The 23177-nt window shown below is 44.9% G+C and overlaps 1 protein-coding gene across 1 annotated transcript in view; it reads left to right on the plus strand.

Moving 5' to 3' along the window:
• Positions 1-497: 497 nt before the first annotated feature.
• The window catches only part of LOC147429472 (U-box domain-containing protein), a 92303-nt gene continuing 69623 nt past the window's right edge, over positions 498-23177 (plus strand). Inside the window, exons 1-3 of the mRNA XM_086495731.1 lie at positions 498-1488; positions 2095-2299; positions 2381-2532. Of these exons, the coding sequence (XP_086351857.1) occupies positions 647-1488; positions 2095-2299; positions 2381-2532 (1199 nt within the window). The 5' untranslated portion in view covers positions 498-646. The remainder of the gene's footprint in view (positions 1489-2094; positions 2300-2380; positions 2533-23177) is intronic.

Genomic DNA, 23177 nt, shown 5'->3' on the forward strand with positions numbered 1-23177 from the left:
AAGGTACTGCTTGTTGTAGGTGGCGGGGTAGATCTCAAGAGGTCGTAGGTGGCAACGCAACCATGAAATGAAAACACGTGCGCGACGAGCAACCAAATGGCTCAATGAGAACCAAGGGGACACAGGTGGCGACATCTTTCGTAGGGCAGCTACCAACAAGAGTTGGCGAAAAGAGTAGGGCAAGCCCCGGCTTCGTGCGAAGGGGGGATGCTTGAGTAGGTTTTTTTTAGACTTATTAAGGGCAGAGTAGATCAAGCAAGGCATTTGCTCGAATGGCTTAGAGTAGGAGTATGCATCGCCTATCAGCCTGCAGTCGAAACCTATAGTCCTCCTTTCCCTTTTACAAGAGGAGGTTGTAAGACGAAAATAAAGAGATGGTATATCCCTGGTTATTGGAAGTAGGAAATGTATATGAGATTTAAGCAATGCAACAATGAGGTTAGATGATAGGGCAGCCACTATTTTGCATTATGTAAACTCCCTTGAGTGATCCATATAGCTTCCTCGACGGGTCACCTGGCTCACCTCCATTTGCTCAAAGACGTAAAAATGGGGAAAGCGAATAAAGCACAGTTACACTGTTAAGAATTGCTACAGCTTTTATAATACGTTCGCGAGGAACGAAGACGAAGGATCGCGCAAGGCCATGGCGCAAAACAGCAGGCCTGCCAAAAGCGCTGCGGAAACTGAGGACTTTGCTTTGCGTCGCATTCTCAATGTTTCGGTCTCTCCCCCAAACGATCAGCAGCGAAACAGCCACCCCCCGGCTTACCTTGAACAGCTCGCTGCAGAACTTCTCAGTGAAAGCAAACCACTTCTCCTCTCTCGCGATGTGCTTGAAAGAGTAGTTATTGAAAGACTATCCAACCCACCTCCAGGATGCGAGATTGCCATTGCTTACCTCTTGGGATGCTACCGGCGTGCTACCGAGGAGGCTCGCAAAGTACAGGGCATGAAGGACAAGCAGACTGCAGCTGAGATCCAGGATGCCATCTTGCAGGTGAAGGAACTGGCTGTCTCATATGTGGGCATCATGCTTGAGCAGCCTGACATGTTCCCCTCTCCAGAGGGCACATTATCGACATCACAAAAGCCGTCAATCATCTCCCTTATTGCATCTGATTCTTCCTCATCAGATAACAGCAACATTGGTGTTACATTTCCACCAGGTTTTTTGGACCACTTCATCAAGAGATTTGAGACAGAACCTGGGTTTGAGAACTTATGGAAACCTGCTTTTGAGGAACTACGGAACAGTGTTACAAGAGTTTCACCTCTAGGACCTTTTCAAGCACCTCTCAAGACTTTGATCCTACTGGTTTCATACCCTTCTGTGGCGAAGGCTCTTGTAAGTCATCCTTATTGGCTTCCCAAAGGGGCAGGAGTCACAGGCAGAGTGCTCGAGATAAGCAGCATTTTGGGTCCCTTTTTCCGCATAAGTGTTATCCCTGATAATTCGATATTTGGGATTGCAGAACCGAATGTTGGGTAATTGCTCTGATAGTCCCTTATATCATTTGGATTAGGTTTGGTCTTTGTTTTGCTATCTAGGAAAAGTAGCAAAGTTGAATTTCTTTTACAGGGTTTGCATTTGTCTGAGGAACTCATAACTTTGACATCTTTGCATGATTTAGACTTTCCTTCTTTGCCCAAAACCTGAAAAATCCTTTGTGCTTGATACAATTAAGGATATATTAACATAACTCTTATTGATTTTTGAAGTAGCGTATTATGCGGGCAGGCCGTGAGACTAAGAGTGCACGGGCGTCTTACAGAGGGGAGACCAGGTGGTATGGGATGATTAGTGTTACAAATACATGCCATCAACATCGTCCCATCTCTTCTTGCATGTTGTTTTTGAGGCCATCATTGTTTTATGAGTGAAAACTTGCAGTTGAGTACCTGTAAAAGTTGTCTTTGTTTTTTTCACCAGCATATAAGAATTATGGAATAGATGATAGCTGTACTTGCCATTATGTCATTAGTATCTCTGAATATCACCAGTTTTTTCCTTCCTCATCTGCAAGGGAGATTCATGGATCCTCTGGTTTTTTATGACTTGTAAGATCCTAATATTTGGATGTGTTAGTGTAGGCAGCAGTGTTTTTCAGAGGCTTCCAATCGCCGGAATGCAGATTTACTTGCTTCCTTCTCAACGATAAAGAATCTTATGCATCAGTTTTATGATGGCCTGCACGAGGTCGTGCTGAAGCTGTTGAAATTCTCAGATACAAGAGAGCATATGTTGACGTTTTTAGCAGAATTCATTGAGAAGAATGCTGGACGAAGTCAAATGCAGGTCTAGTATATGTCCTTTCTTTTGCCTGATTTACCATTGATTTCTTGCACGTTTTGGTTCAAGTTTGGTCCTTGGGAACAGGTTGACCCTCTCAAGTGTGCAAGTTCTGGTACATTTATCAGTTTGAGTGCGGTTATGCTCAAGTTGTGTGAACCATTCCTGGATGGTGCTTTTTCAAAAAGGGATAAGATTGATGCTGCCTATGTTCTTCAGAAAATGCGGGTTGACTTCAGGTATGAGTTAACTGAATGCAATGAATTTTAAAAATTTTGTGCTTTTGAATGTACTTACGCGCCTGCCCACACACGCGCGCGCACACACACACACACGTGCATGCACATGCACACGTACATGCACACACACATGTTCAGAGGTTACTCGCGGTGTAAGTGGTTCTTTAGTACGATTAGTGAAGCATTGTTGTGTGTTTGTGGGAGAGAAAGTAAGAAAGATTTTACGGATTTCCGCTTTTTACGCTGGGCAGATTTGACAGTTTTTGTGTGAGCTTTTTGTGACGATTTGCTTTTAGGATTATTGATTTTGGGGTCTACTTTTGGCAACCCTTGTAAAGTTTATAAGTTTGTAAGTGTCCCTTGGGAAGTCTTTGAGGATGTGGACGCAGAGCTTGCGATCCACCTAGAGGCTCCTTGACGAGACATGCCCAATATGTGGTATGACAATTTGTATATTTAGCAGAACAACAAAGACAGAGGCCAACAGATGACAGGTGTAAGGTGCAGCGGAAGTGAATGTTGAACTTTGCTCAAGATGAGTGCTCCGAACTGTGCTCAAGGTTCCTTTTACTTACGAAGGGAGAGCCTTCCGTTCCTTCAGTGAGAGTGCAAATGATCACAAACAAAGTGGTAAACACTGTGAATGAAGGCGCTGACACTGAGAGAGAGAGAGAAGAATACGACACGAGAATATTGTCAAAACCCTCCTTCGAAGGCCCCACTCTTTGTGGCGAGAGCGGTTTACTATTGATTGCACAAATCTCTACAATGCTTTGGACTTGCCGACGATGTCGACGACGATGAAGACGACGACGAGACCGGTTGAAATCTGAAAACGCTAATGGCTGAAATCTGCAAATCTTGTATCTGCTGAATTCTGACTATGTCGGTGACGATGTCGATGACGACGATGCGACAACGACGCGCTGAAAACGCCGGGTTGAAACTGCGAACCGTGGCTGATCTGACTGTGCGGCGAGGATGTGCTGTGGGAAGGGGAGATCTGCGAGGTTTGGGACTTGTTCTGCGGTGTCTTGATGCTGAAAACTGAAAACGCTGATGTAGAGGGGCTGAATGTTGCCGGAACTGCAAAACGCTAGGTTGACATGCTGATGCAAAAACGCTAGGGGCTGAATCTCACTTGCTGTAAAAACGCTATGGATCTGGTGCGTTTGCTAATGCCGAGGCTGATCTACAATGTAAAAACGCCAGGGCTGATCTTGCTGAAAAATGCTAGCTGTGTTGAAGCAGAAAACGCTAGGGGTCATCTGTTGCAAAAACGCTAGGTGTCTTGTTGGGTCTTGCTGAGTAGGTGCCTGTTGAACAAAGTGTTCCTGCTGTCTCTTATGCCAGAAAGTGCTAGCGCTAGCTTTTCTTATATATGTCCTTGGCCAAATTGCCCTACCCAGTTCCCAACAAAAGTCACTTAAAAATAATAAGCAAAAAATATCAAAAATAGGCAAAATAGGTCTATGCACTATAAGAATGCTCCTGATGGGTTTTGACTGAAATCTGATGGTCATGCTGTGTGCAACCAGAGGATATGCATCTACTCTAAGTGTTTGGGCATGCATGGTCTGCGAACAGACTCACAAAAGTGCCATAACACTTCCTAAGCTAGGCTAACTGAACTGAACTGAATCCATGTCATGAAGTAGCTTGTCCACGTACACATAGGGTTAGATGTGCACGTGACATCCCCTTCTTTTCAAAGTGAGGTATTGGTATCGAACTGTATGGCGTCGAGGGAGATCGCCAACAGTGTTTGGAATCTTGGAAAGGACTCTTCGTCGGCCCACTCTGATGCGTGGGTCATGCGATACTTGAACTTCATAAAGGTTTGCAACGCTTGCTTCGTTGGGCCGCGCCGAAAGCAACACAGTCATCTGTGGCTCCTTCAATGCTTCAACTTCGTCTATAGTCATGCGTCTATCTTCTTCAAGAATCTCCAAGGATGAAAATTCCTGAAACCACTTCCAACACAAAAACATGAACATACCCATTCCATGTAAAGTGATTGGAAAAATTATAGTCTTCTTTAAAGACTGTGCATGCAATGTAGATGAACATACAGGCAGAGTGCCAAACCGTCCATCAAACACATGCAAACAATAGAATCGAAACTTGTCTTTCTGATCTAAATCTATCAACTATGGTAAATCACAATGGAAATGCCTATGCTTGATGTTCAATCCTTCTTGTGCTCTTTCAGACATTGTGTCATGTCAAGGAAGAGACATGAAATGTGACTCCCTTGAATGCAAACATTTCATCTTTTCATGAGTAATCTGCATACATCCGTGCTCATTCATGAGTGAATCGTGCTGAGCGTACAATATGTCATGCCTATGAAAAGGAATCACATAAGGATGGTGACTAAAATACAGGAAAGTATCACGAATGAAACACTCGAACAATGTGTGCTGACTTTTCACCCGTACACATAATACTTACTGTGGGGGTTCTTTGGACCTCGACTTGAGAGCCAAAATCGGTTCTTCGTGATCTATCGAATTTGCAATGAGGTTAGCTTCACTAGACAAAGTATCAACTAAACCATCATCCTTGTGAACAATCACATCTTTATCATGCAAATCATCGTGCTCGTGAATAATCACATCTTGATCATGCAAATCATCATGCTTATCATTATCATGCAAATCATGTGTGTCAAGAAGAGACTGAGAGAGTCTCCTTCTCGTGATTCTTTTCAATCTTCACCTGCACATTAGAAATGAGAGATGAAGAATGAACAACTTGCTCCCCATGAATGACAATGGGAGAGTCACTCTTGGCATTGAAAGTGAAAGTATTTTCCGCCCAATCAATGAGAGGGTTATGCTCACGAAACCATCTAATGCCCAAAAGCATATCACATCCTGAAAGAGGAGAGACTACAAATTTTTTGCCGAAGGGCACTTGTTGAACAGTGAACAAAACATTAAGGCACTCTTGCGTGATGAGAGAGTCCAAACCGGGAGAGAAGTCGGACACCTCGAAAGGAGATGTCTTGCGAATCTCCAAGCGGGCTCTTTCGACAAGAGAGTCACTAATCAAATCATGCATACTGCGTGGGTCAAACAATATGACAAAACCTTGACCCTTCACATGACTATAACACTTAATGAGAGACTCATCAATGGGAGGATCATGAGAGACTTGGGTCACACTCGTGTTCTCATTTATTGCATTGACAGAGGAAGTGGGTTCTGTGGGTTCTAATTCCAATCATCAAGTTGGCCCAATTGCTTCTTTAGAGTCATTAGATTCAAGCTTAGGACATGTTTTTTTTATGTGATCCTTGATGTGACAATGAAAACAATGACCTTCCTTAGAATAAATGCTTTGTTCTTCTGACGTGATGTATCCTTCTAAAATTCCTTGTTCCGCCTTTTCATATGGAGTGAGCTTAGGTTTAGCAATTGTGTTAGCTTTACCCTTAGGTTCATTTGGAGAGTTCTTTTCTAAGAGACTATTGGAAGATTGGTTAGAAGAGTTATCGTTCTTACCAGTCTTACCGTTCTTACCGTTCTGAGGAGTCTGCGTGGTACTTGGTGAAGTCTGGTTTTCCTTAAGCTTTCCCTTGTTGTGCTTCATCTCCTGTGCGAGAGCAATCGCTACCTCCTTGTTGAGATCGATTGGGTTGAGGACTTCGACATCAAACCTGATATAGTCGTCCAACCGAAAATGAAAGCCTCTTTGCGCTCATCATCCGATTTGCGTAATTGGGTGCTGAGCTGCAAAACACGATTAGAGAAAAACATAATTGGCATATCATTTTGCTTGAGACTGCGCCAATCGTCTTTCAACCGTGCTAGGTACTGTGGTGGCATAAACCGCGCCTTGAGCTTGTCTTGGAAGTAAGACCAATTGAAGGAAAGGGGCGTGCCTTCCTCGGCTTCCTTTAGGTGCGCGGTCAACTGTGCTTCTTGCCATGCGTGGTACCAATTAATGGCATCACCGGCAAGGTACATAGCTGCCGTCAAAACCTTGCTATTTCCAGTCTTAGTTGTCACGAAATAAGCATTAAATTGATGCAACCAAGAATGAATAATCATAGCATCCATCTTACCATCATACTTACTGAACGTGATCTTCTCTTTGACGGGGTTATTTGAGTCCGAATCGCGGTTTGCGCCACGTGATGAATTGCCAACATCTTTGGCTTGCTCGGGTTTCGAGGTGAGAGCATGTTGGACCAACTCTTGCATGCGTAGGTCTCTTTGCACCTCACGCTTTGCCTCCAAGGCCGCTCGTCTGTCTTCGGTCGCCAAGCGCGCTTGTTCACGCTCACGCTCCAAGGAAACCTTTCTTTCTTTGCGCGCTTCGCGCTTGCGTCCCAAGGCAAGACAATTCGCTTCTTGTTGTGCCATCATGTCCATCATCGACTTGATCAAAGCCTCCATAGGATTTGGTGCAAACTGTGGCGTAGATGGGGAAGGGGGAGGGTCGGAAAAACCTCCAGGTGGGGAAAATTCTTCTTCACCTTCTTCATGCTCATCACCTTCATGCAAAGTATCCATTCCGCTTCGGGTGATGACCATACACAGATCTTTGGTTCTTAAGTTCACGAGGAACTTGGGTTCTTGGTTCTTGGGTTCTTAAGGTTCTTGAGGTTCTTATGTAGCTTGCAATTTGTGCTAGAGAAGGATCTTCTCTTTACCCGAGCTCTTCTCTTTTTCTCACACCAAGGTTGCTTTTTCCCCCCCCACGTTGATTGGCCGGCCGGTAAGTGCACGGTCCGCTCTCAATGAGTGAAAAGAGAAACAAGGGGAGGCTGGACAAGCCCTTCTTTCGTGGGTTTCCTGTCACTCTTCAAAAACACGATTAGGAATCGACACGCCCAAGTGGACTTGAGTTACGCGCGACCACAAGAAGCAATTTTTTTTTTTTTGTGGTTCTTTCCTTGAGTGATACAAAACACTGCCAAAGCTCTGATACCAATGTAAGGTGCAACGGAAGTGAATGTTGAACTTTGCTCAAGATGAGTGCTCCGGACTGTGCCTTACGGAAGGGAGAGCCTTTCGTTCCTTTAGTGAGAGAGTGCAAATGATCACAAACAAAGTGGTAAACACTGTGAATGAAGGTGCTGAGACAGAGATAGAGAGAGAAGAATATGACACCAGAATGTTGTCAAAACCCTCCTCGGAAGGCCCCACTCTCTGTGGCGAGAGCGGTTTACTATTGATTGCACAAATCTCTACAATGCTTTGGACTTGCTGACGATGTTGATGACGACGAGACGGGCTGAAATCTGAAAACGGTAATGGCTGAAATCTACAAATCTTGTATCTGCTGAATTCTGACTCTATGTCGGTGACGATGTCGATGACGACGATGCGACGACGACGCAGTGAAAACGCAGATACTGAAATCTGCGTTTTCCGGGCTGAAACTGCGAACTGTGGCTGATCTGACCGTGCGGCGAGGATGTGCTGTGGGAAGGTGAGATCTGCGAGGTTTGGGACTTGTTTTGCGGTGTCTTGATGCTGAAATTGAAAACGCTGATGCAGAGGGGCTGAATGTCGCCGGAACTGCAAAACGCTAGGTTGACATGCTGATGCAAAAACGCTAGGGTGTGAATCTGTCTTGCTGCAAAAACGCTATGGATCTGCTGCGTCTGCTAATGCCGGGGCTGATCTTGCTGAAAAACGCTAGTTGTGTTGAAGCAAAAAATGCTAGGGGTCATCTGTTGCAAAAACGCTAGGTGTCTTGTTGGGGCCTTGCTGAGAAGGTGCCTGTTGAACAAAGTGTTCCTGCTGCCTCTTCTGCTAGAAAGTGCTAGCGCTAGCTTTTCTTATATATGTCCTTGGCTAAATTGCCCTACCCAGTTCCCAACAAAAGTCACTTAAAAATAATAAGTGGAAAATGTCAGAAATAGGCAAAATAGATCTATGCACTGTAAAAATGCTCCTGATGGGTTTTCACTGAAATCTGATGGTCATGCTGTGTGCAACCAGAGGATATGCATCTACTCTAAGTGCCTGGGCATGTACGGTCTGCGAACAGATTCACAAAAGTGCCAGAACACTTCCTAAGCTAGACTAACTGAACTGAACCGAACCGAACCCATGTCATGAAGTAGCTTGTCCACGTACACATAGGGTTAGATGTGCACGTGACAACAGGATTGACTTGGAAGCTTTGCATAGCTATTTGAGCACCTTGATTCCCCTTGCTAACCTTGTTATGCCACCCCAACCTTCCTCTCCTTGTTTCTCTTTTCAATCATCGAGAGCGGACTGTGCACTTAGCGGTTGGCCAATTGACGTGAGGTGGGAAAAAGCAACCTTGGTGTGAGCGCAAGGTCGCCAAGGGGTGCGCCCGCAGGAAAGAGTAGAGCTTGGGTAAGAGAAGATCCTTCTCTAACACGGATTGCAAGCTAAAGAAAGAACCTCATGAACCTCAAGACTCCAGAACCTCAAGAACCTCAAGAACCTTAAGAACCACAAGAACCACAAGAACCCAAGTTCTTCACGAACTTAATAACCTATTACTTTAGTGTATGTGTCACAAACGGGAGCGCATAACATTATAAAATATACTCGGATAAATAAAATTTATCACTTAATATTGAAGCTAGAGAATATAGAGAGAAATAGATAGAGAGAGAGATAGAGAGTGAGAAGATCGACACAGTATTGGGGACCAGAAGATGGGTTGGTCCCCCCCCTTAAAGAGAATCCTTTATTAGGGAGAATCTTACAAGAACCGGAGAAAACCCCTCCGTTCTAATTCTCTGACTCGATGGTCGTTCCTTCTCGTAACGGAAATCCGAGAGACGAGCTCTCAATCCTTTTTCCGTCTGTACTCGGAGTCGAGACTCCGTAGACAATTTCCGAATTTCGTTCCCGGAATTCCCAAGCGTAGGTCGAAGCCTTCCCGCTTCTCCTTCGCGATGAAGTACCTGCAAACTCAAACGCAAACACGCGACAACAATTCGTATGGTGAATCCACAATAGATACCTGTCGCTCTTGCGCGGGAAAAGTGACTTCCGTGCTTCGTAGTCTCGCGATCTCTTGCGTCTTGTGGCGGCTGAGTCTTCTCTTGCTTGCGCTGACAACAACCTCCTCTGAGAGAGGGCGATGATGCTTTTATATCTCCCTGGCCACGACAAGAATAGCTCAACGTTGAGCTGCTCGTGTAGAGATCGCGGCGGATTTTTATTATTATTATTATTAGTATTTTTCTGCTGTTCTACCTGAAATAGGGAGAGAGAATTTGCTGGCTGGTTTTGTTGCTTTATTTTCTAAGTGGCTGCCCACTTATTAAGTGGGTGGCCGACATCTTTTGAAATTGGTATGAACCTGCCCAAAAACTCAATAAAACCTTATGAGTTAAAAACAATGCCTTTCACAACACTTCCTAGGCGTCCCTGGATGCAACCACATGCACAAATGCAATGCAAACATAGATTCCTCGCGGGAAAGCGTCTGCTCTTCCCGGAAAACTCGTTAAAATATTCCGCTTTTTAAGAAAAGCTTCTCAAAACCAATCTTTATTCTCGTGCTTGCGTCTTTATGCGTATTCCTCTTTCCAGTTCGGATTTCCTCTCGACTATGGATATCCCCTTTCCGATGCACCCGTCACCCACCTTGTGACGCATTAGGAATACCCATCACCTAGTCCTATCCTACTGAACTTACTGTACAATCCCCTTCACGATGCTCTCTGTCACCCATCCTATGACGCTCAGAGATGTCCGTTCCCGGATGGTCAGATACTTCTTCCCGATGCTCCCTGTCACCCATCCGATGTGACGCATTGTTAGGTGCAGCGGAATGAATGTTTGCGCTTTGCTCAAGATGAGTGCTCTATAGTGTGCTCAAGGTTCCTTTTTGATCTTATGGAAGGGAGAGCCTTCCGTACTTAATGAGAAAGTGCTATGATCACAAACAAAGTGAATAGACACTATGCGTGCAAGTGAATGAGAATGAGAGATAGAGAGAGAAGAGAGATACGACACCAGAGAAGTTGTAAAACCCTCCTCTGAAGGCCCCACTCGTCGGCGACAGTGGTCTACTTATGATTGCATAATCTGGTACAAATGGTATGCATGAGACTGATGCAAGTCTAGGCTATGTCGACGATGACGACGGGGATGACGAAGTCGACCAAAGGGTTGAAATCTGCAATCTTTCTACTGCTGTCCAAAAACACTATGGGTTGAAATCTGCGACTGAGCCAAAAACGCTGATTTTGGGGCTGTTTTCTGTGGGTCTTTTGTCGCTGAAAATCTGTAGGAGGGCTGAAAACTGAGGTTCTTAAAGGTTGAAAACTGACGGTCTTTTCGGCCCGAATCTACTACTTCTTTATGGCTGAATCTGCTACCTTGTAACTGATTTGGACACTCCAAGTCAAGAATCAATCGTGACAACACCAAATAACCACTTCAAACAATTCACAGGTCACAATAGATTTGCACTGGCCCGGCGGAGTTCCGTGCCTAGAGATATTGGCCCCAAAGACTGGCGCCCCTTTCGGTATTTCTTTCTGTATTAATCAATCTTCAAAGTACAAGAGAGCGGTTAGGGTTTCACTCTCAGACTCTGCGTCCAGATGCTCTGAGAAGTGAGACCCTCACCACTTATGTAAAGGTTACAAGGGATGCCCAAAAGCAGAGCCCCAAAAGCTTGAAAGCAAAAGCAAATTCTCTCTCTCTCTCTCTCTCTCTCTCTCTCTCTCTCGCTCTCTCTCAATGAGAGCCAGTAAAAAGCAAGTTCTCTTTTTCCCAAATCATAGCAAAAAGCTGAGATTTGCATCACTGAATTTTTTTTTTCACCTTCGTGATTTTTGGAAATTACTGTTTTTGACAAAAATTAGGGTTTGCAGGAATTTTAGGGTTTTTGGCAGAAATTAGGGTTTCTGTTGTCCGTAGCCATGTCATCACTTTGTGACATACCCCCCTCTTGAAAGAAAAGCCATAAACCGTCTTAGCAGACACTGACTGTTAGTACCTACGTACTAGGAACACACATCTAGCACATGTACAAAATCGACAGTCACATCACAGGACATCACCAGACACCACAGGACATAACATGACATTCAACATTCATTCGGATCTTAGACCATTTTATCGGCAATGTAGCTAGCAATCACATCTAGGTCCAATCGGGACCTCATCGATGTCCGATTGAGTAACCCCTATTGGAACCATGTCTGTTCGAGATCAAGTAAACCAAAATGCTGCAGTCATTTCATCTATCAGTTCCTGCACTCAAAAGAAGTGAAGAAACAAATCAGTATCATTATCAGGAATTCCATTTCATAAAGTCATCTAGCAGAATACTGTCAGCTATCAGTATCCCTGAAGCTCAAAGAGACATCAGTGACTTTAGTATCAAAATCGAGGCATCTGTTGACAAAGGAGTGGAGTGACTCCCCTCTTGTGCATCCCACTGCACCAGATCTCCAGCCAAGCTGAATTCTGGGTTCCGTTTGGAGTAGACTATGCTAAACCAAAACATCGAGGTAAAGTTTCACAATCTGAGGAGTATCTGCTAGGTCCTCCTCCATCCACTTCGCATCAAATGCAGGAAAGTTCTTGAAGTTAACCAAGAACTGCCTTCAGACTTTACCTTTCTTCGTATCGTTATGTGTCAAAATTTGTTCAGGAACAAGGATCACCTCGTTTTCTTCCACTTCGGGTTGCTCATCAAGCTCCCCATCATCAGGCACATCACCCTTAACATGTCACGTGACACATCCCAACCCTATGTGTCCGTGGACAGGCTACAACATAGCAGGGTGCCCGTCAGTCTAGATTAGAAGTGATCTGACACTTTTTGTGAGTCTATTCGTAGACCGTGCATGCCTAGTCACTTAGTGTAGATGCATATCCTCTGGTTGCACATTGCATAAGCATAAGCATTTACATCAGAATCCATCAGAGTCAGTTTGGGGATTTTTCCAGTGACTTTATCCCATTTTCCCTATTTTTGACATTTTTCACTTATTTTATTAAGTGACTTTTGTTGGGTAGTCAGTAGGGCAAATTGGGTAAGTTAATATATAAGCAACCCAAAGCTAGCACTCCACAGCAGAAGAGGCAGCAGGAGCTTCCCGCTCAATTCTCAGCAGTACCCCCCCTTAGCACCATCGCCTAGCCTCTAGCAGACTTTGCGTTTCACCATCGCCTAGCCTCTAGCAGACTTGGCGTTTTCTCCCACAGTAGGCCATCGCCATCCCCCACTCCAGTTTCCTGGCGTTTTCCCGCGACCACAAGCCTCAACCCTTAGCGTTTTACTAACGCCAGCGTTTCCAGCCATCTACTAACTCTAGCAGATTTGCAATTCAGCATACCAGCGTTTTTGGATTGCAGATGCAGAACAGCGTGGCGTTTTTTGGCTAGCAACAAGGAAACATCAGCATTTTTGATTCTCAGCCCTTACCGCAACAGATACACACAGCTTTCAACCTCAGACACAGTAGCAGATCAGCCCCAAGTTGGTTGCAGATGTTCAGCCATAAAAACGCAGCCAAAACAGTCATTTTCAGCCACCGAAACAGTCCAAGAAAATCAGCAGATAGAAGACCACAGATTTCAGCCACCAAGTCGTCGTCGTCATCACCGTCGTCGTCATCGCCATAGTCCCATTGCATTAGTCCATTGCATACGCATTGTACACCTTTGTGCAATCAAAGTTAGACACTCTCGCCGACGAGAGTGGGGCCTTCAGAGGAGGGTTTTACAACCTCTCGGGTGTCGTATCTCTTCTCTCTCCTTCTCTCAGTCTCATACACTTGCACGCACAATATCCACTCACTTTGTTCGTGATCATAGCACTCTCCATAAAGAGGGAAGTCTCTCTCCTTCCCTAAGGACTAAAAGGAACCTTGAGCAATAAAGATCACTAATCTTGAGAAAATAGAACATTCATTCGGCTGCACCTAACATTGGTATCAGAGCTTTGGAAGTGTTCTGCATTACTCAAGGAAAGAACCACAAGAACCACAAGAATTTTTTTGCTTGTTGCGATCGCACGAACCCAAGTTTACTTGGGCGTGGCGATTCCTAATCATGTTTTGTTGAAGAGTGACAGGAATCCCAAGAAAGAAGGGCTTGTCCAGCCTCCCCTTGTGTCTCTTTTCACTCATTGAGAGTGGACCGTGCACTTAGCGGCCGGCCAATCGACGTGAGGTGGGAAAAAGCAACCTTGGTGTGAGCGCAAGGCCGCTAAGGGGTGCGCCCGCAGAAAGGCGTAGAACTCGGGTGAAGAGAAGATCCTTCTCCAACGCGATTTGCAAGCGAAAGAAAACCTCAAGAATCCCAAGAACCCAAGACCCTCAAGACTCAAGAACCTCAAGAACCCAAGATTCTCACGAATCAAGGACCTCAAGAACCTCAAGACCCTCAAGAACCCAAGTTCCTCGCGAGCTTAAGACCCCAAGATCATAGTGCATGGTCGTCACCCGAAGCGGAATGGATACTTCGCCTACAGGTGATGAGCATGAGAGAGATTTTTCCCCACCAGGAGACTTTTCGACCGTCCCCCTTCGCCATCTACGCCACGAGTTGCACTCACTCCTATGGAGATGATGGTCAAGTCGATGTTGGACATGATGGCACAACAACAAGAAACGAATCGAGTTGCATTGGCACAACTCGCAAGCAAAGCAGAACAACAAGAAGCTAAAGACCGTAAACAAGAAGCTAAGGACCGTGAGCAAGCAGCCAAGGACCGCGATCGCGACGAAAGAAACGCCAGACTTGCCGCACAACAAGAAGACAAGCGCCTTGCTTTCGAACGCGAGCGCGACGCAAGGAAAGAAAGAAAAGAACTAAGAAAGGAGGAAGCGGCAACACGAGCCGCGGCCTTGGAGGCTGAGCGTGAAGCTCAAAGGGATCTAGCTACGCACTCAAGAATTGCTTGCCCAAGTACTAGCCTCGAAGACCGAACCACCCAAAGATCGTGGGAGTTCATCAAGTGACACAAGCCACGATGCGGATTCCAACCATCCAGTCACCGAGAAGTTGACTTTCAGTAAGTATGATGGTAAGATGGATGCTACGGTGATTCATTCTTGGTTGCATCAATTTAATGCTTATTTTGCGACAACTAAGAAGACAGGAAATAGCAAAGTTTTGACGGCAGCTATGTACCTTGCCGGTGATGCCATAAATTGGTACCACGCATGGCAAGAGGCACAGCTAGCCGCGCACCTAGAGGAAGCCGACGAATTCACGTTCCTCTCTTTTAGTTGGGCTGATTTCTAGCGCGGTTTATGCCACCTCAGTATCTCGCACGATTGAAGGACGATTGGCGCACTCTCAAGCAAAATGGTATGCCGGTTATGTCTTTTTCTAATCGTGTTTTGTAGCTAGGTACCGAGCTACGCATGTTGGATGATGAGCGCAAAGAGGCTTTTCTCTTTGGATTGGACGAGTATATCAAGTACGATGTCGAGATATTCGATCCAATCGATCTCAACAAGGCGGTAGCGATTGCTCTCGCACAGGAGATGAAGCACAACAATGGAAAGCCTAAGGAGAACAAGACTTCCACAAGTACCTTGCAGACTTCTCAGAACCCTCAGAACGGTAAGAATGGTAAGAATGATAACTCTTCTAACCAATCTTCCAACAGTCTCTCATCAAAGAATTCTTCCAATGAATCTAAGGGTAAGGCTAACACAATTGCTAAACCTAAGCTTACTCCAGATGAAAAGGTAGCACAAGGAATTGTAGGAGGTTACATCACTTCAGAAGAACAAAGCACTTATTCTAAGGAAGGTCGTTGTTTTCATTGTCACATTAAGGGTCACATAAAACGAACATGTCCTAAGCTTGAATCGAATGAATCTAAAGAAACCACAACACCCACTACATCTGTCAATGCAATGAATGATAACACGATTGTGCCCACAGTTTCTCCGGACCCTCCCATTGATGATTCTCTCATTAAATGTTATGGTCGTACGTCGGGGCACCGTTTTGTCATATTGTTTGACCCATGTAGTATGCATGATGTGATCAGTCCCTCTCTTGTTGAGAGAACCCGCCTCGAGGTTAGTCCGAGATCTCCTATCGAGGTCTTTGGCTTTGGTCCTGGTATGGACACTCTCATCACAGAGGAATGCCTTGGTGTGTTGTTTGCAATTCAAAAAGCTGCCTTCACTTGAAGATTTGTTGTCTCTTCTCTCTCAGGATGTGATATGATTTTAGGCATGAAATGGTTTCGTGAAGTGAACCCTCTCGTTGATTGGGAGGCTAACACTTTAACTCTCAATGCCAAAAGCGATTCTCCCATTGTCATTCATGGAGAGGACATGGTTCCTTCTCCATCTCTCATTGCTAATATGTAGGACAAGATTGAAAGGATTCGGGATAAGGAGAATCTCTTTTTCTCCACAGCATGACACACAGAATTTGCATGATTGTGTGAAGCATAATGATGATTTGGATGACAAAGATAAGCATGATGATTTGAATGATATTGCTAAGCATGATGCTTTGGATGCCAATGACAAGCATGATGATTTGCATGATCAAGATGTGATTTCTCACAAGCATGATGAATTGCATGAAGATGATGTGATTGTTCACCAGGATGATGTGTTAGTGATGCTTTTCCTAGCGAAGCTAATCTCGTTGAAGATTCGATCAATCACGAAGAACCGATCTTGGCTTTCGAGTTGAGGTCCAAAGAACCCCCACAGGATGATTTGATCATTCCGGATGAAGCGAATCTTGGCTCTCGAGCCTTGGTCCAAAGAACCCTCACAGGAAGTATTGTGTGTTCGCATGATTGATACGCACGCATTGTTTGAGTGTTTCATTCGTGAAGGTTTCCTGTATTTTAGTCAGCATCGTTATGTGATCACTTTTACTAGGCATGACATATTGTATGTTGAGCACGTTTCTCTCATGGATGAGCACGAATGTATGCGGATTGTTCATGAAAAGCTGAAAGGTATGTATGTCAGGAAGTCACATTCCATGTCTCTTCCTTGGCACGACACAGTTATAGAAAGAGCACATGATAGTATGAGCACCAAGCATGGGCATTTCCATTGTGATTTGCCACAGTTGATTGATTTTGATCAAACAGAAAAGATTTGATCTCATTGTTTGCATATGTTTGATGAACGGTTTGTCATTCCTTCTCTATGTTCATCTACATTGCATACACAGTCTTTAGAGAAGACAAGATTTTTTTCCTTCACTTTACATGGAATGGGTATGTTCATGGTTTTGTGTTGGAGATGGTTTCAGGAATTTTCAGCCATGGAGATTCTTGAAGACGAAAGAAGCAGGTCTCTAGACGAAGTTGACGCAAGAAAGAAGATTCAAACGACTTTGTGTCGCTTTCGGCGCGGCCCAAAGAAGCAAGCGTTGCAGACCTTTATGAAGTTCAAGTACCGCTCGACCCACACCGCAGAGTGGGCCGGCGAAGAGTCCCTTCCAGGATTCCGGATGCTCTTGGCGATCTCCCTCGACGCCATAGAGTTCGGTACCAGTACCTCACTTTGAAAAGGAGGGGATGTCACGTGACACATCCCAACCCTATGTGTCCGTGGACAAGCTACAACATAGCAGGGTTCCCGTCAGTCTAGATTAGAAGTGATTTGACACTTTTTGTGAGTCTATTCGTAGACCGTGCATGCCCAGTCACTTAGTGTAGATGCATATCCTCTGGTTGCACACTGCATAAGCATAAGCATTTACATCAAAATCCATCAGAGTCAGTTTGGGGATTTTTCCAATGACTTTATCCCATTTTCCCTATTTTTGACATTTTTTACTTATTTTATTAAGTGACTTTTGTTGGGTAGTCAGTAGGGCAAATTGGGTAAGTTAATATATAAGCAACCCAAAGCTAGCACTCCACAGCAGAAGAGGCAGCATGAGCTTCCCGCTCAATTGGCAACTTCTCAGCAGTACCCCCCTCTCAGCACCATCGCCTAGCCTCTAGCATACTTGGCGTTTTCTCCCACAGTAGGCCATCGCCATCCCCCACTCCAGTTTCTTGGCGTTTTCCCGCGACCACAAGCCTCAGCCCTTAGCGTTTTACTAACGCCAGCCTTGCTGAATTTCCCAGCGTTTCCAGCCATCTACTAACGCTAGCAGATCTGCAAATCAGCATACCAGCGTTTTTGGATTGCAGATGGAGAACAGCCTGGCGTTTTTGGCTAGCAACAAGGAACATCAGCGTTTTTGATTCTCAGCCCTTACCGCAGCAGATACACACAGTTTTCAGCCTCAGACACAATAGCAGATCAGCCCCAATGTTACAGACTTGGACACTCCAAGTCAAGAATCAATCGCGACAGCACCAAATAACCACTTCAAACAATTCACAAATCACAATAGATTTGCACTGGCCCGACGGAGTTCCATGCCTAGAGATATTGGCCCCAAACATTGGTGCCCCTTTAAGTATTTCTTTTTGTATTAATCAATCTTCAAAGTACAAGAGAGCGGTTAGGGTTTCACTCTCGGACTCTGCCTCCAGATGCTTTGAGAAGTGAGACCCTCACCACTTATTTAAAGGTTACAAGGGATGCCAAAAGCAGAGCCCCAAAAGCTTGAAAGTAAAAGCCTGAAAGCAAAAGCTCTTTTCCCTCTCTCACAGAGAGCTTCTGAAAGCAAAAGCAGATTCTCTCTCTCTCTTTCAATGAGAGCCAGTACAAAGCAATTTCTCTTTTTTCCAAATCATATCAAAAAGCTAAGATTTGCGTCGCTCAAAATTTCCAAAAAAATTTAAAAAAAATTAAAATATTTTTTGGCCTGCCCCAAAGGGGGGAGGCCTTAGTGATGGTTTTCCTTTTTGCTAATGAAAAAGAGAAGATTTTTTTTTTAAAATATAGCATTTCACTTTTAAATGTTTTAAAAAACACTATACCGTTCTTGAGTGCAAGTAGTGGGCACTGGGGCAAGGCAGGTGAAGCAGTGAATGATCATTGTGGGTTATCATGGATTCGAGTAAAGCTGGATGCTCTAATCAAGGGCGCATAATGACTTACTGGGAGCTTTGAAATAAATTCATTAGTAGAACGATGCTTTCCAAGATTCTCTTTGGCCCAACTGTGCAAGGATGAGGTGTAGGCCAGTCACATAACGGAGACAAGACACAGAAATAGAGCTGTCTCCTCTCTCCCTCTCTCTCTCTTTCTCTCTCTATCTGTCTGCTATTGCAAGCCTCTTATCTCTCTCATGCAGTCCAGTTGCGCAAGCTACAGGAGTTGCCCTCCTCGAGAAGCACTACAGATTGATGGTCCGAGGCTGGTGCAGGAGAGGAGGAACTCTGAGAGGAGGGACGACAAGGGCAGAGGCAGAGAGAGAGACGCGTCACGCGAGCCTCTGAGAGAGAGAGATGTAAAGGGAAAGAGAGATAGGTGTTTCCTTTTTTCCTTCCGAGTGTAATCCAAATGCCATGATTTTTTATTTTCCATCAGCTGGTACCCCTACTGACGGTATGCGTTCAAGAAACCAGGGATTTGCAGATCACACCAAATGCTTGCAAGAGCCCTTGTTTCGTTACCTGTTACAACATATTGCAGCCTGATTGGCATTCAATGAAGCCTTTCTCTAGTTATTTTTGTTTTTTAGCAGAGGTGATACAAGAGCGAAGCCTTTCTTCTCTGCTTTGGGGAGCCATCCAATATACGCGGCTTGGCTCTCCTCTTTCAGAGGCCCTTGGGCGGCGGACATCCGATATTGCCTGATCTCTAATTCTGCCCAATGGTGCAGACGACGAGCGCGTCATCACCCTGTCTTCCTCAAGCTCTTTTATCTTGTTTACGCCTTCGGGGATCCCCATGATTGCATGCTAGCTCATCCCATTGGCGACCAACTCATCTTTCACCCACACCATCTTTCAGTATGGCCTCTTGCTGATGGAGCCCGGGCAATATAAAACGCTGCTGCTCCTCGTAGGAATGGGGCTGGAATGGTTGGAGAGCATGCATCAAAGCTGCACCTCGCCTTCCCAATTAATGGCTGGCTTCAAATTTCAGTTGAACGAGGTGGCACTCAAAGAGAGACATATACACAGCAGCAAGTTCCCAAGGTGGAAATCTTCCAGCTTTTTGCAGATGACAGCCATAGTGAAGTACGATATAGGCATGTACAGCTGTATGGTATGGGCATATAGCTGGAGGAGGAGAAGCTTCTAGACCCGGAGCTGAGGGAGTTAAACAATGCCATAGCCGACCACGGCACATGCATCAGCGACATCCTCTCTTTTCTACTGCCTGAAATGGAGTGCCTGAATCTATTGCCTGTGGTGTATGCGCGCTACGATGTGATCAACGTAGCTCATGATCAGGGTATCCGCAGGAGAAATGCCATTTTTCTGAGGTGGTTTCTGAAGCATGGTGCATGCTTGAGGCGTGGGACATCCACAAGATGGTGCATGCTCCTCAACCCTCAACAATAGTGATGGATTTTGCATTCACAATAGTGATGTGTTGCTCTTTTATCCTTACTACCTCAAAAGGGCAGGCCTCGTGATTTCATCACTTGTTAAAATCACCTCCACGATTTCCGGAAACTATGGTTTTTGGCAAAAATTAGGGTTTGCAAGAATTTTAGGGTTTTTGGCAGAAATTAGGGTTTCTGCTGTCCGTAGCGACGTCATCACTTTGTGACATACCCCCCTCTTGAAAGCATTGTAATCGATCGCGATTACGCCTACAAAACCGACAAAAGCCATAAACCGTCTTAGCAGACACTGACTGTTAGTACCTACGTACTAGGAACACACATCTAGCACATGTACAAAATTGACAGTCACATCTCACGACATCACAGGACATCACCAGACATCACAAGACATCACATGACATTCAACATTCATTCAGATCTTAGACCATGATTTATCGGCAATGTAGCTAGCAATCACATCTAGGTCCAATCGGGACCTCATCGATGTCCGATTGACTAACCCTTATTGCAACCATGTCTCTTCGAGATCAAGTAGACCAAAATGCTGCAGTCATTTCGTCTATCAGTTCTTGCACTCAAAAGAAGTGAAGAAACAAATCAGTATCATTATCAGGAATTCCATTTCATAAAGTCATCCAGCAGAATACTGTCAACTATCAGTATCCCTGAAGCTCAAAGAGACATCAGTGACTTTAGTATCAAAATCGAGGCATTTGTTGACAAAGGAGCGGAGTGACTCCCCTCTTGTGCATCCCACTGCACCAGATCTCCGGCCAAGCTGAATTCTGGGTTCCGTTTGGAGTAGACTATGCTAAACCAAAACATCGAGGTAAAGTTTCACAATCCGAGGAGTATCTGCTAGGTCCTCCTCCGCCATCCACTTCGCATCAAATGCAGGAAAGTTCTTGAAGTTAACCAAGAACCGCCTTTTGACTTCACCTTTCTTCTTATCGTTATGTGCCAAAATCTGTTCAGAAACAAGGATCTCCTTGTTTTCTTCCACTTTGGGTTGCTCATCAGGCTCCCCATTATAAGGCACATCACCCTTAACAGGTTTCAAGAGACTCACATGCAATGCATTGTGAATCCTCCAAGTATCTGGCAGTTTCAATCGGAAGGAGACATCATTTATCTTGTCAGTGATCTGGAAAGGTCCGTAGTATCGCATACTAAGCTTTGGAAAAAGCCTCTCCTTTCCCTTTTTCTTTCGTAGGCGTGCTTTCTCAAAACGTAAGAGCACCCAATCATCCTCCTTCAATTTCAAATCGCGACGATGGCGATCCGCTGCCTTTTTCTGTCGTTCTTGAGACTCCTGCAAAGTCTCGCGAACCTTGGCAAAAGCCGTATCCAAATCTCGCGAAGTCATCCACTTCAAATATCTAATCTTTTGTGCTCAGGAAGGATGGAACCTTCGCAGCACTTTCAACAATCTCACATGGCGTCTGCCCCGTCGAAGAGTGTATCTTGTTATTGTAGGCAAATTCCACCAAAGGTAAGTTCTTTTCCCATTGAGTCTTCTGATCCAAGATACAAGACTTCAATAAATCTAAAATCACTGAATTGGCAATCTCAGATTGCCCGTCAGTCTGCAAGTGGAACGATGACGAGAATTGCAACCGCGTGCCAATGTTCTCCCAAATTGCCTTCCAAAACAAACTCATAAATCTGGGGTCTCTGTCGGAGACAATCGTCTCAGACGTGCCATGTTATCGGAAAATCATCGTGATCATTCTGTGTTCTCGGGAGATCAAAAATGAAATCCAGTTCAATACTTTCCCAGGGGCGGGTGGGTATGGGTAAAGGCTTTAACAATCCCTGTGCCTTATGCCTGTCAAAATTGACCTTCTGGTCTACTAAGCAACTACGCACAAACTCTTCCACATCCTTTTTAAGTCTCGGCCAAATGAAGTATCTCTCTACCCCCTTCATGGTGGTAGCAATGCCGCGGTGACTCGTAAAAGGTGGACAGTGGCATTCAGTCATAACCTTTTCCCTCAACGGCTGTGTAACGCACAACATAGTCTTTCTCATTAAGTAGCCTTCGCGAAGGGAGTATCCAGCTACTGTCTCCCCATCCCGTATCCGTGTGAAAATATCTGCAAAATTTGTATCTGTGGCATACTGATTGACCATATCCTCGAAGCTCCTATGATGTATCGCGGAAATAGCCAGAACCAACGGCTTCCGAGACAAAGCATCTGCCACCACATTCTTCTGTCCCTGCACATGGACAATCTGGAAGTGAAACTGTGACAAGATGTTCGCCCATCGCATCTGCTTTTCTGAAAAGCTGCTTCTGTGACAAGAAGTAGCGCAAACTCTGATGGTCTGTAAAGACCGTAAAATCCGCTCCGAGTAGGTAATGTCGCCATTGAGTAAGAGCATGGATCACTGCCAAAAGCTCTTTCTCATATATATGTGCTGTCATCTCCGGCCCAGAGAACAATCGGCTCTCGTAAGCAATGACATGGCCTTCTTGCATCAAGACCGCACCCAGACTACGACCACAAGCATCACAATATACTTCAAATGACTTCTGCAAGTCCGACAAAGTCAAAACTGGTCCCGTAGTCAATTTCTCTTTCAATGTCTGAAAGGAAGTCACCTCTGTGGATCCCCACGAGAAAGGGACTCCTTTCTGTATCAAGATATGCAAAGGGGAAGCAACCTCGGCAAACTTTCATATGAACCGCCTGTAGTACGAACACAGTCCCAAGAAGCTTCCAACTTCATGAACATTCTTCAAATCATGCCAATCACGTATAGTCTCTATCTTGGCCGAATCCACTTGCAATCCTGTTGTTGCTGAGATAAAGTGTCCCAAAAAGTGTATCTCTGAAGCAGATGATCGCTGTGTTCTGCCTCATTCTTGGAGAAAACAATGATATCATCAAAGAAAGTGCCAACAAATAGCATGTGCTCTCGAAAAATCCTGTCCATCATCCGGTTAAATGTCGCAGGAGCATTGGTTAAACCAACAGGCATCACCAAAAACTTAAATAACCCAAAAGTCGTCCGAAAAGCTGTCTTAAAGACATCTTTCGGCCCGATTCGGATCTGATGATATCCACTCTTCAGATCAATTGTCATGAGGACGTGGCAGTTATTAACCATGTCACAGAGATGTGGCAACTGCTAACCTTGGTTGTTGGTTTCTTTCCAATGGGGTTTATTTTATTTGTTTTGAGACCCTCTTTTTGAAGTAGCAAACGGTCGGACATTGTATGGCCAATGTGAACGGTAGATTCACCC

This window comes from Adiantum capillus-veneris, chromosome 22 (assembly GCF_014529385.1).
Source record: "Adiantum capillus-veneris isolate H3 chromosome 22, ASM1452938v2, whole genome shotgun sequence".
In the NCBI taxonomy this organism is placed as follows: Eukaryota; Viridiplantae; Streptophyta; class Polypodiopsida; order Polypodiales; family Pteridaceae; genus Adiantum; species Adiantum capillus-veneris.